The sequence below is a fragment of the Aphelocoma coerulescens genome, chromosome 3, assembly GCF_041296385.1.
Source record: "Aphelocoma coerulescens isolate FSJ_1873_10779 chromosome 3, UR_Acoe_1.0, whole genome shotgun sequence".
In the NCBI taxonomy this organism is placed as follows: Eukaryota; Metazoa; Chordata; class Aves; order Passeriformes; family Corvidae; genus Aphelocoma; species Aphelocoma coerulescens.
Genome location: NC_091016.1, coordinates 28690530 through 28704714, shown reverse-complemented (window position 1 = coordinate 28704714; position 14185 = coordinate 28690530). Strand labels below are relative to the sequence as shown.

Genomic DNA, 14185 nt, shown 5'->3' with positions numbered 1-14185 from the left:
GATTCAAGCTCCCATAGTTCAAGCAGTAGCAACCTACATGCTGGAAAAACTAGTCCCAAGCTTCAATCCTGGTGTTATTCCAGTCAGATGGGAAAATTATCTCAAAATTAGTGCATGTTTTGGTGAAGAGGGGAGTCTTACCACATAGTTTCAGACCTGAATGTACCACATATCAAAAATTATGATGAAGGTTAGTTCCTATTGCAGAAGTAGAGAATAATATTTTAGGCAGAGCCAGAAAACCTGATTCTGTGCTGATTTTACCACATGATAATTCTGAATTATGGAAACTTCTTTCTCTTATGTGTGCCGTGCAGGGAAAAATATGTCCTGTCAGGGTTACAGTAATTTCAAAACTTAAAACAATTCAAACCACAAAACACACAGAGAGGCAGGTTTTACTCATGTTGTCACTGCACATTTGATTTATTTACATCTGATAATATTTTCATCAGACCAAACAGCTTTAAGGGAGCTGCTTGACCATAAACCAACATAGGATCTGGATGGGACATGGAGATTTTAATTGTGCTGCTCTGACTGACGTCCTGCAGTGGCATAAATGTTAGGACAGAAGAAAGCTCCTGCCGTGAGATCAGGAGTCTGTTCCCCTGTATGATGGTGTCTATAGCTCTCTTTAGTAATGAGACAGCCATATTTTAGTTTTAATAAAATATTCACAGTGCATGAAGTAGTGTCAAGGGAGGTGGAGGCAGGACTTTCTCAGAAAGAGGTAAAGGAAAAAATTCTTTTCTCTGTTCTGGAGACTCCTGGAGGGCTGCAAGGACCACACCATGGGGTGGTATCCAGCCTGATTTCTCTGCAGAGGGAAAAGAACCCAGTACATGTCAGTTTGGGTGATGAGCTGCTGTACCTGGATTAAGGGAAAACAGAAATTAACAACATGGATGTTGCCTCTCTTAAAATAATGCTGTTTCAGGGGACTGTTCCCTGCAGTCTGTGACAAAAGAGAGAATGGATTGGAAAAGGACTGGTAAATGTTCGGGGGAGGCAAATGAAAGCTATTTTATGAGATGGAAAATTAAACTGGCAAGAACATCAGAGCATCTGGTGGCTGTACTGGGTTTTACTTTAACTTCCTGCTAGTCTTAATTATTAATTTTTATTTTTAATTTTTTTTTAACTGGAGTGTGATCCTATGTCTTTACCGAGATTAATTTAGCTTTGGTTTCAAAAGCGACCAGGATAAAACCTATACAACACAGTGGAGCTGGGTTTATTTTTCATTGTGGTTTCATTTTCTTTTTTTCACTGAAGAATTTCAAGCCAGGACATGTTTCAGTGGCCTAATCGCAATGCGCCCAGGAACAGTTTCTCTGTTTGCTTTGCAGGGAGGAGCTGGCTCACTTCAGGAGAAGTTCAAAAATGAACACAACTGATTTGCTGTCGGTTTTTAGTGCTGGCTGCAGCTCATGGGCACTAATGGGACCAGTAGTGGTGAAGCAGCATTGTGTAGCAAAGAAGTAGATGTCAGTGACCATCAACAGCTGGGTAACCACACTTGGATTTCCAAGGTACTTCTGCGCACATGGAAGGAGAGAGCTGCTTTTTTTCCATTATTCTGCAACACTGCTCTGCTTGGCTGAAAATCCTCTAAATACATTCCCACCTCTGATACAGCTACCTAAATAAGGACAGACAATTGCTACATTTCTGTCATAATTACAGCAGGCACCTGTTCTTGGCCACTAAAACTGGTGTTGCTAACACATTTCCACAGTAACTTTGTGCTTAAAATTTTCCAGCCAGCTATCTTTTAGGAAGAAATTTTCCACATTTGGCTTCTGCTTGAGAGGAAATTTTTTTTTTCTTCTAGGCTTGAGAAAAATGATGCCAGCTGTCCTTGAGCACAGTATGAATTATAAAATTATGCCTCTGAAGTAAAAAGAACTCTCAGACTGTACCAAGGCAAAATAAAAAGCTTGCTCTAGACCCTTCTGAAGAGCAAAGTTCTTGCCTGACACTGATTTACTTAGATTAATAAAAGCGCAGCAATAAATATGTTTTGATAGAGCTAAGAATGATTTATCTATAGGTGAGTGGGAAAGAAAAGCCTGCAGCTCACAGGAGCTGTAAATGGAGAGCTGCCAGGTAGGTCAGAGGAGTTCGCTCCTGCCCTCACAAAGTGCACTTCATTGTTTGCAGAGAACAGGGTGCGACTGCACCTTCCACGGGAGGGAAGCCAACGTCACTGCTCCAGACTCCTTCCCTTCCCCACCAGATCAGTATTTTTCTTTCATGAGCAGGCAACTAAATGCAAAATAGGAGTGCTAATTTTGCAAAGCTGCTGGCACTGGGACATTAAAAAAGCTAAGTTTACTACTCTTGTCTGTGTGGCCAATATGTAAATATATATGTATGTGTATATATATATATACACATATGTATAAATACATATCTGTATGTATACACACACACTTATATATTTCCAGGCAACCACATTCACACAGAAGGGAGATACAGAGGGACTTTCAAACTATTCAAAGTTGGTATCCTTGACAAAATGCTCCAAGTAATTAAAATACCCCAGAATATACCACTCGAGCCATATTACCTATTATCAAAACTGACCTATTGAACACTATAAAATTAATGAAGCTTTTGGAGCAATTGATTGGGATATACATTTCATATATGAAGGTATACATTTTATGTTGGTTTAGTTACAATATCATCAAGCATGAAATGTCCTGGTCTTTCCATGCCAAGTACAGAGACTTGAAGACTGTCTTAATAACAAGCTTGCATGTATTATATATGAAATATTATTGTACTGGATAATCCTGTGCATCTGTCTTTGTAAGCTTTCTGTATCTCCCCTGGGTAAACGTTTTTTTGGTGGTTTGTTTTTTTTTCTTTAGCATCTTATCTTCTAGCACTTTGAAGACTGTTAGAAGGTAATTTCTGTCTGTTAACAAACCAGGGGGAAAAAAAGAACTAAACAAAAACCCCTTCACCACAGCCACAACCATATTTCCCTCTCTGCTGTAGGAACTCCCTGTTTTTTTTCATGAGATCATAAGGAAATAGCGTGCTGCTGTGTTTTAAGAAAAGTTTAAAAAATACCCCAACAAAACAAACAAAAATCCCAAACCGTATTATTTTTAGCTTTCTATAATTTCATTAAACGGGCCTTTCCTCCTCAGAGAAAAAACTGAAGCCTTCTTCTATATGTGAAATTAACTTTTAGCTGTCATCTAAAGTAGCGGAGGAGGAGGGGGGAGGATGGCAGGAACGGGGCGGGGGGGGGGGCGGCATTAAGCATTTTTTCCCTCCAGAGAAAGATCACACGTTTCAGTCCTTTCGAAAAATACACAACTGCCACTTTTTTTCTCTTTTTTTCTTTTTTTTTCTTTTTTTTTTTTTTTTGGTCGCGAGAGGGACTTTGATTTATTGTCAGACGCAAAATGGCCCGGAGAAAGAAACTCTCGGAATCTTAACAGGAAAAATAATAAATAAATAAAAAGGAGAGTGGTGAAGAGGGAAGGAGAAAGGGTCTGTCGGGGTGCCGAGGGATGCTGCTCGGCCCGGCCCGGCCCGGCCCGGCCCGGCCCGGCGGTGCCGCTCCGTGCCGTGCGGTGCCGAGCCGTGCCGGCGGGGAAGCCTTGCATCACCGCCACGGGCCCGCTTCCCTCCTCCCTCTCTTTCGGAGAAGCTATTAATAGCATGACATCAGCCAGGGACTCGCCGCCAGAGTAAATACCAGCGCTGCCCGCTCGGCTATAAAAGGGGGGTGATGCAACCCGGGCGAGCGGCAGAGGAGCGGGGAGCCGAGGAAGCTGCTCTCCCGCAGGAGGCGGCGGAGCAGCGCGGAAGGCAGCGGCGGGGCGGCTGCGGAGCCCCTTCCCTCCGGCCGGGAGAGCGGCAGCGGCGGCAGGAAGGTAGGTGGAAGCAGGAGAGGAGCGGCCGGGACTGCCCGGGCCGGCGGGACGACGGGCTGAGCTCCGGGGAGGCTGTCCCGCCGCGGAGGGATGGATGCCCGCCGGCGGACCAGCGGCACGCCCCCGGCAAAAGTTTCGCCGCTCCGGGCGAAGTCGGCCGCCGCCGGCCGTGAGCGCCGGGAGAGCCCCCGGCCCCGCCGAGCTCCGCCGGAGCCCCCTCGCCCGCCCGGCGGCGCCGGCTCTCGGTGCCGGCGCTCGCATCTGGGGGAACCCCCTGCCCGGGCTGCCGCCAGATGTGAGCGCCGCGGGGAGCCCGCCCAGCCCCGGCTGTCCCCGGGCCGGCAGCGCCGCTCGGCACCGCGCGGTGGCGGCCGCGGAGGGGCCACGGCACCGGCACCGGCACCCCGGGAGCCGCGGGATGCCCGAGCGGCGCGGCCGCGCCCGGAGCTCCGGACAGCCGGCGGCGGCACCGCGGGGACGGGGACGGGGGTCCTGGAGCGGGACAGCCCAGGTGATGGCAAACCCGCACTGCCGCGCAGAGAGTTATCGCTGATATTCCCATAAACCGAGGGGGAGCTTCCCGTGACAGCCGGGGATATTCGCTTTCCTTTCTGTCTCGGTGTCTTGACCTAAAGTAGAGCAGTTGCTAAACTGTTGCCTAAGCAAATCAGGCGTGACACAACAGCCAATTTGTCTCAGAGAACGAGCTTCCGGTTGGAAATCAATTCTCCTCCTAGTAACAGCATTTGAGAAGCTGGAAGGCAGCAGAAAATGGTTCGGGAGCGATGTGGGATGTCAGAAAGCTTAAGGTCAACTAGCGTGCACAGAGGTTGTGAACTGTAATTGCTCTTAATGCTGTTTAAGATTAACCTCAGTGGTTATCAGGGTTTATTGCATCAGCACCAGGGGAAAAGGAATTCGTATGAAGAAATAAGACCAAGAAGCACAGTCAGCCGTCGGCTGTTAAGTAAGAAAAAACTGAAAGCAGTCACTTTCAATATTAATATTAAACAAGAATATCCTTAAATAGTGGAAGTGCACAGCTAGGAAGCATGTTCCGATTTTAAAATCTTGGCAGATGAGATGTAAAAGCTCACTGTAGATGAAAAGGATCGTCTGCTAAACAACAAACAAAAAGCAGGGGGAGAACGAATGAACAGAGTTGTTTGAACCTACCTGAATTGGGAGGGTACCATGAATAGTAAAACTGTGCTTTTTGGAGAATTCCAAAAGTAAGGTTAAAGGAACAAAGCATTAACTCAGCCCGGGAACAAGCTGTGCCGGTAACAGTGCAGGGCTGAGAAGTGTTCAGCACCTCCAGCGGCAGTAACTCCAGAACGGGTCCACGTGCGTGCTCTATCGAAGTAAACAGAGATTGTATCACAAAGGCCACGATGGCACCACGCTTTAATGCTTGAAAGTCTTATTCCTACTGTTTCCCCAGCCTTTACAAATCCGGGGGAAATGAGATAGTGCTCTGGATGGCTTATAGACAGAGGGACAATTCTGTCCCTCTGGGACAAGAAAGGGCAACTCGTTGCATTTTTTAAAATTGTAAAATCTGATTTTCCTATTTATAAAACATTTCTAAAAGCAGATTTGTTCCCCAGAAACTGGAAAACATCTACCTTGTTGTTATGAAAAGAGGACGTATTCAGCTTACTGAGGAGCTTTGATATAAGGCTGATTATTTCTGTCATTTGTATGGTGGTGGCTCCTAACAATCCCAGAGGCAGACTGGAAGCTGCCCTACCAGGCACCGTTCAGAAGCACTGCCCCAGGAAAAGAGCCTCAGAAAAGCAAACCAGTGGCAAACAGCCCTGCAAAATGGGACTCAGCTCACAGCAGAAATCCTAACAGAAGCCTCAGCCCCCTGGTGGGCCTTCCCTCCCCAGTCAGAGGTGCCTTTCAGGATGATTGGGAGGGCAGTGAGCTGTCTGGGGAGGAGGGCAGCAAGTTTCGACGGTCAAGGACACTTTCTCCTGCTCTGGGCACCCAACCACTTCTCTTTTTCACACTAGTGACGGGTGGGTGAGGACCTGAAGCCATTATTGTAGGGTTTTGTTGGTGCTCGTGGAAAAATTAGCACTAACTACTAGAAATCCACAATTAACACAATTTCTCAGGCACATTCTTGGTTTCCTCTGGTGCTGCTGCTGACCTTAATTAAAAGTTCACCTAAACTGAAAAATAATTGAATAAACCACCAGAGCTTGAAAATTATTAGCCCAACTAATTATTTTGGAGGCTGGAAAAACAGTTTTACTGTTACTTTAAGACTCCTAGTTGGATTGAATTATACAGAATTAACTTTGTTGAATGAAGCCGTCACCAGGATACAAGGAGACTGAGTCAGTGAAAATAACTGAAATTTCTGCTGGCAGTGAGGGGTTCAGTGTCATCTGGAATTAGCCTGTTTAAATTAGTTGAATGGTTGAATGTTGGTAAATAGTAAATAATACTGGGAGGACTTCAGCTGGAAATTAATAGGGCCATTTCTGACTTGCTGGAAAAGAGTAACTGCTAGCTTTCTGAGATTATAGGATTAAACTGTATCAGTACTTTAAATATGACTCATGAGCAGGGGCTTTCTGAAGAGAATTACATAAATTTCCCAAGGTCTTTCTGAATAACAAATTGTTCCAAACAATTTCCCCATCTTGAATAACTATGGGTGAAATCCTGGCCCCACTGAGGTCAACAGAAAAAGTCCTTTTGATTTCACTGGGGTCAGGATTTCACCCTGAGACTCTGGGAAATATTCAGCTCCCCTGTGGTGACTGGGTGAGGAAGAAGTGAGGAAGACTCTGCAGTTGGACATGGTATTTTCCAGCAACAGGCAATTCACTCTCCTCTGATTTTTATGTTTACCTCACTTAGCGATGAACCAGGTTCTATTCTCATTTGCACCAGTATGGATTTACAGTGTATTTTTAGATATCTCTGAGCAAATTCTATCTTCTTGTCAAGGCACATGACCCCAGACATTTCTTGCTGGGTTCCAGAAGTAACATACAGGGAACTGTGCAGTTCTGGGTCTACCATGTGGAAATTTAGCTTACCCACACTGCTACCCTGAGGCAACTGTTTGCTTACCTGCACTAAGTTAATTACAACTGACTTTTCTGTAATTATTGTGGTTCTAATCCAGAGTAGATAACACATACTGTAATTATCCAAACAGCTATTAAAAAAACCCAAAACAACAACTACAACAACAAAATCTACACACCAAAGAAAGCTGGAAAACCAACGTAGTAAAATCCAATTTGACCCGAGTTGCTTTATGAACAAGGGAACTATTACAACCTGTTTTCCTGTGGATTTGCACCTTTTGTCCCTTGGGCCACACACAAAAGGCACTCAGTGTTCTTCCAGAAAGTTTTCTTCCCTCTTATCTCACCTGTGCTGGGGGAGAGATGGGGATGTGTGCATCAGCTAGCCCATCGTGTTTCAATGACTAACTGCTGAGTTTTGCCTCCTTCTCCCTCAGTGGAGCCGCCAGTTTTCACAAAGCACATAGGACCTCTCTGCCTTCGAAACTGGCTAAAAAAAATAAGAAGAATGACTAAAAAGAGAGAAGTAGAGAGCACTGTTGGATAGGTTCTTTTTCTTCAGAAATCTACTAGAAATGAAGTTTCTCCATGGGTTTACATTTGCATAATTCCCCTAAAGTCTCTTCAATCACACTGTTTCATGTCAGCAGAAGATCCAGCCATAAATATTTAAGAATTTCAAGCCTCTCGTAGAGGGCACATAAGGACAGTTTCGAATTCTACAAGAGCAAAGGAATGAAACAAACGGCTTCACATTTTTCATGAGTCAATCCCTCCAACTCAGCCTGTGCTGTGGAGCCCCAGAGCATGTGAAGACTTTTGCCTTTGTGCCAGCTCTTATCGTTAACTATTTTTCAGGAGTTTATAGGCAGATCTACAGCTGTGTGTAAAACTGAGTGTGATAATTTTGCGACAGATCCTCTTGTGGTTAGCGAGTTTCAGCTTCTAGTAGAACACATTGAGCTAAGTGTAACTGAGATCAAGGTATGCTCTGTCCATTTGAAGCTGGAATTTGTGGTGATAAAGCTCTGAAGATGCTCTTACTCTCCTTCTATGCTTTAAATAATAATACTACTTATGTGCTTTCTGATTTTTGTTCTTATTTTCTTTGTTTTTCTATTCACTCAATTCTCATTTGCCACACACTACCAGTTTAAAACTTAACAGTATACACACTTGTACACAATTTTTTTCAAATATTAAGTCTCAGAAAGACCTAGAAATCATGTCATGTGCTGATATTATTCTTACTTTTAAATACTAACTTTGAATTAACATAAAGTTGAGGGATGTTTGAGTGTCTAAATTCTTAACTGCTTGTCTCTGAGATTGGGGTAGATTAGGAATGGGGACTGAAGCAATATAAGAACTACAGTATTATTCACAGTGTGAAATATACCTCTAAGAGATATTATTTGCCTTTCTAAAGTTGTTGAAAGACTATTATTATTATCTCTTTTTATCTTTCAGCAAAATGATGGTCCAACACTCAGGCCAGGTATCTGCATTAGAAGTCAGCGCCTCCGCAATTGTTCCCACTTTGTCCCCCGCAGGGTCACTGGGGTTTGATGATTTCACAAATTTAACCCCCCTGGTGAAGGAGGAACTGAGGTTTGCCATTCAGAACAAGCGTCAGTTCCACAGGATGTCTTCCACATTGGACACGGTGACTGTTTCTGAAAGGCCAGTTGAAACATCAATGATGAAAACAGAGGTAGGGCTCTTTAAACAGAATTTTGGTGTGAATGATTAATTCTCTAACGAAGTTTTGCCAAAAGACCAGTAATTGCATCAACTACAGACAATCTTCTGTACCATACTTGTTTCCTTCAAGCCAACTGCTTGGCTCTCTGTTGAGTTCTTGGGAAATACTTTGGGTATTTCTCATAGTTGGATGTTTTATTTTCAGACAATGTTTTACAGTGATTAGAGCAAGTGCTAGTGTGCCTAGTGGTAGCTGAACTTGGAATAAGTCACTGCTGAAGTTCTGTTTCCCTGAGGACAGCAGAACCCATGGGGGTTGGACTAAGACATGGATCTACCATGTCCACGTTCTATTTTTGCTTAAAGATGATACTATCCTTGAAAAACATTACTCTTTGAAAGTGGAGAAATAGCTTTGGTTAAGGAAAGAGTTACACCTTGGTTTGAGCCTCCACAGGAAACAGAAGGAAGTGTGTTAATACTCCCTTTTTGGTGCTGTCTTTAATTCACTTACTCTCGCTGCCTCACTCATGACACATCCTCCACTCTGCTCCCTGTGCCCCTCCTCCTTTTCCTCCCTGGGAAATGGAGGAGAGATGGAGCTTTGGGAGTCAGCCTGGGGAGACATTCAGCAAGCTTTTTGAGTAATTTAAAATGAGCCATCATATAGATTACATACAACCCAACTCCAGTCAGGTTTTTATTGACGATTCTAATGAAGTTACAGCCCTTGTACTCTATGGAAAACAAGGTCAGAATCACATTTTTGTGTAACTCATGATGTGAACACTGACAGCACTGTCCATGTTGATTTAAAAAACCCAGAAGTTATTGAAATACAGGTCTCCTATTTACAACATCTTATGGATTGTGTGTATCTGTTTTTGTGGGACAGTTTTCTCCTGAAGAGGATGAAAGAAAAAAGAGAAGAAGGGAAAGAAATAAAATTGCCGCGGCAAAGTGCCGAAACAAAAAGAAGGAAAAAACAGAATGTTTGCAAAAAGTAAGTGACTGGCTAGAATTCTTAATCTGTCATCCTGCCAGGATCCAAACAGTTAGCATAGGGTACTGTCATAGTAGGAAATACAGAAAAATGTCACCCAAAACTCTGTAAACCCTTCAAAACATTAGTTATAAAAAATAAACACGCCATGTATTAAATACAAACCTGGCTGAAACTGGCATAAAGTCAAAGCATGGTAGGAGTGGAAAGAGATTACTGTTTCAGTGACCAACTTGTCTATGGGGATAATGTTAATTTGAATGTGTACACTGAACACAAAAAGAAGTAAAATCATATTTTGTAAAGTATTCACTGTGAAGAGCCTGCAAACACCTACAAGTAATTTCTGACTTCTTTATGAACAGAGTGGTATGGTACCTTGAATTCTCTGTCCTAGAACCCCAGTCAGACCTTCACCTCCTGTGCTGTGATAAACAACCACATTTCAGCAGCACCAAGCCTGTGTCTAGGTATACAGGCCTGTACATTCCTGTATCTAGGGGCAGGGAAAAAAAGCTATGTTTGTACTTTGTTAGCTTAACATGTGTTTACAGGGATGTGACCTGATGTTCCAGGGAGTTAAGAAGCAGCATAGATAATTTTGGGTCAATTTTTGACCCAAAAAGCTCAGAATATTTTTGCAGAAGATAGCAATAATGCTTTGGGTATCTATACTGTGAGTGAATACGTTTGAATTTGGTTTTTCTACTTCCATTACATTCTCTAGAGGCCAAAGGAGGTAACTCAATCTGGTTTTTGGATTATTACTGACTGGGGAATGTATAGTTACAGCACACTAAGTACATGTGATTCCTTTCTCTGCCAGCCATATGCTTTCCCACCAATAAAAGACCTCGACTATTAGAAAAAACTGTGACTAACTATTTGAACTTCTCAGTGTAAAAGCTGTGTGTGTCCTTTTTGCTAGGAATCAGAGAAGCTGGAAACGATCAATGCAGAATTGAAAGCCCAGATCGAGGAGCTGAAGAACGAGAAGCAGCATTTGATATACATGCTAAATCTGCACAGGCCCACGTGTATAGTCCGTGCACAGAACGGAAGGACACCTGAAGATGAAAGAAATCTTTTTATTCAACAGATCAAAGAAGGCACATTACAAGGTTAAGTGATACAGCAATTTATAATGTTTTTAACAGCTACCAGAATCCGTGGGGGAGTCTGTCATAATGTGTAGGATTCTATTAGTCAAGAGCCTTTAGGAAGGGCAGATTGCTTTCGTAAGCGGAAAGAATCATTTTGGCTTGACAGCGATTTTTGCCCTTGGAAGATCTGGTCTCAATCAAATTGAAGAGCCTTCTGCCTCAAATATAGGGTTTGCACCTGTCATACTTGCTGTTCCTAGGAGCTACAGACAACAGCTTCTGAAGTTTTAGCCCTCTGCTAGTATACAGTATCTGCACTCATGAGGTTTGTGCTAGAACACTATGACTTCCAGTGATGCACGTGGTACAGACAGCTGTACTGGATGGACACTACTTTTCCTTGTTGCTGGTAGGGAAAGAAGACTGAGTATTTTTGAATTTCCAGGAGGATGATTTCTGGCAGAATGTCCTGATGTGTATTGTTGCATTCTAACCTAACACACACACACACAAAAAGTCCCTGTAGTTCCAACTAAGCTTTGCCATTTTTTTCTCAACACTCGTGGGTTTTTTCTGTGACTCATCTCAGTGACTGAATTTGAAGAGTCTAGAAGGTGTGACAAACAAATGTTTCTTGCAAAACATCTGTGTAGCCTAGCTTGTATTTTATGAGCTGTCACCCCAGATACTAGCCCTTGGGGACTACAATTTTTTCTTGAATTGCTGAAGAGCAGCTTGTACGATCACTTAGTGACTTGGTGAATTGGATCCACTGGAAAGAGGAAACTAACCGTGCAGGGGTATTGATAGAGGTTTTTCTCAAGTAAAGAACTGCAGGAGTGAATCCCAGACTCCTGAACCTTGAAGAAAATAAATATTTTTTTTTTATTCATCTAGGATCTAATCCTACAAGCCTTAATTCATGCTATTACCCCTCAGTCAACAGAAGAGGTTCCATGGATTTCAGTGGGTCTGCTCATGCAGATAGCTCTTACAGGCATAAGAGCTTGACAAAGCTTTTTCCATCCTGGTCAGAATTACCTCCTTTTGCCAGGTGATTCAGAGGGAAAAATTATGATTGTAGCTACTTTTGTTTTACATTTGAGTGGCAAATACAGTCAATGAAAAGTGTTACTTAGAATCTAAAGGAGGCAAGAGTTTTGATGCAGTGAATAATTGTTTTTATTTTTTATTAAATACTAACCTTGGATGTTTTTGAACTGGTAGAAGAGCTGCTGGATGAAACAGTTGAAGTTATGAATGTTTAAATTCTGATGTTTCTGTGAAATTCTCAGATTGTTTATTTCTATAAAATATACCCTTACAATTTTTTGTAAAAGAAAATATTATTCTTATTTATCACTAATATCATAATGAGTAGAGTTAATAAACACTGCGAGCAAGATAAAACTGAGAACACAAGTGTTGCGCTGTCTTTTTACTTTTATCTCTTGGTGTTTAATATTATATATTCCTAAACTTCACCAGTTGTATTTGAGACACCACTATTAAAAACACTTATCCTTCATCTTTTTTGAAGATGAGGCGCTGAGTTTCTTGAATGATTGGGTGCAGGTATTGTACCTTCCAAAATTCTGTATCTCCATCAGTGGTGTCTGACTGTTCAGTGTCACAATTTAAGCAAAGCAGAATACAAGTGAAGCTTACAGTGCATAATATTTTACACCAGTTCTGCAGTGTTGAAATGGTGTGTTTGTTCTAAAGGCTAAACTTGAAGATACCTCAGCCATGAGCTTCTTACCCTGCAAGTCTCGCATGAGTGCATCACAAATTGTACCTGGTCCTTATAATGATTATTATATTCTGCAACAGAACTACTTAGTACCATTTCCTAAGGTCTGGATATATTGTAATGTCCTATATCACGTGTTAAAGGTATGACTTCATGTATCTGAAAAGCGAATGTATTACAAAGATGACATACTAGGTCCAATTCTGTCTTAAGAATCCATGATCTTTCTGTATATTGAAAGGAGGTTCCATCGACTTCAGTGAGAGTTTTGTTCATGTCCTGTAAGCAGAGTTTGGAGCCTCTGTGGCAACTTGTCTGGCTTAAAGGACAAGTTCTACATGTAATTGGGCCAACTGTTTACCAGTCAACAGATATACATGAAGTGTGCTACAATAAACATGTCAAACAATGTTCATTATTTGACTTCTGTAACGTGGAAATACAAAACCAAGGCATCATCCTGGCCTCGTACGCCTTGGCTTTGCTTTTTGCCTCTCAAATACCAGCAGACAAGGCTGTTTGTCTCAAAATTGGTTATAAAGTGTTACTACAGAGACTATAGTGACAGAATTCATGTGTCTCCCTTAGGGAATTTGTATGGTTGCTTTTAACCATATCACCGGTGACGCAGGCGTCATGCTTTTGTTGCTTGATCTTATTTACTTGGCATGCCAAATGTTAATATGGTACCCCTACTATTGTCAGAAGATAATCTATTTTTATTTCTTTACATGTGCAGTCATAGCTGCTCTGTATTGCTTTTATATGTGTGTGTGTGCGTGTGCGTGCTCCTGCACGCTGCTCTGGAAATGATGGTACTCAGGGTCACTTCGCTGTGCCCAGGAAAAGAGTGTTTGAACAGCTAGACAGGAATGGTATGTTGCATGAGTTTTCTCAGAGTATACTTTATTCAGGAGAGCCCTTTAAATGCATTAAAAAGCAGTTTGTTTTCTATTCTCAAGTTTGTTTTGATACTTTAATAAAAAAGAAATAATATATATTTATTCACGTGTCAATTCATTCTACATTTCAAGGTCCAAGAGCAACCTCATTTTCTTAAAACAACACTGAGATATTAAAAAGCAAACACTCGTTACAGCTTTGCAGCAATAAGTGTCTTATGAACTGAAACTGGTACTGTTCACTGCTTGTCAAGGTGTAAACAAAATTTTGTTATTGAAAGGTTGATTGTGAATTCCAGGCTAACTTCTTATTTGTGGCCTAGAGCTTAGATTAAAGGACTGGAAAATAGAACTCCTAAACCTTTCCTAACCTTGCAACCTACCAGCTGATAGTTATTTCAACTTTCTGATTCCCTAATGAGTTTAATGCTTTTGCTACTGTGAAGCTTTAATACTTCTAGACTGCTTTCTATAATTACATGGCAGATACTAAAGAAGTATGGCATGATCCGGGCTTTGGTTTTTTTCTCTGTGTCTGTGTATTGGTGTGTCTGGGGAGAAACATGAGAAAAGATGAACAAAATGTTCCCTCTTGCTTTTCCAAAACTGAGTATCTACACACCCAGACAGAAGTCCCTGTGTTTTGACAGCCAGTGATGTGGACAAAAACTTTTGGCTTCAATCCATTGCAAGCAGTCATAACTTGTAATACACAGGCCAGATAGAAGGCCAGGAGCTCCAGGGATCAGGAAATCCATTGCT

The 14185-nt window shown here is 42.2% G+C and overlaps 1 protein-coding gene across 1 annotated transcript; it reads left to right on the top strand.

Moving 5' to 3' along the window:
- The first annotated feature begins 3753 nt into the window (after positions 1-3753).
- On the top strand, positions 3754-13519 carry ATF3 (activating transcription factor 3). The gene is made up of 4 exons (XM_069009574.1): positions 3754-3902; positions 8429-8672; positions 9558-9665; positions 10594-13519. The coding sequence occupies exons 2-4, from the start codon at positions 8433-8435 to the stop codon at positions 10789-10791; spliced, it is 546 nt and encodes a 181-aa protein (XP_068865675.1). The 5' UTR covers positions 3754-3902; positions 8429-8432; the 3' UTR covers positions 10792-13519.
- Positions 13520-14185: the final 666 nt, after the last annotated feature.

Excerpts from the sequence above, each read along its gene's own strand:
- ATF3 (XM_069009574.1), top strand. The coding sequence starts at position 8,433 with ATGATGGTCCAACACTCAGGCCAGGTATCTGCATTAGAAGTCAGCGCC. Across the intron at positions 8,673-9,557 it reads CATCAATGATGAAAACAGAG|TTTTCTCCTGAAGAGGATGA; the intron begins GTAGGGCTCTTT and ends TTTGTGGGACAG. Across the intron at positions 9,666-10,593 it reads AAACAGAATGTTTGCAAAAA|GAATCAGAGAAGCTGGAAAC; the intron begins GTAAGTGACTGG and ends CCTTTTTGCTAG.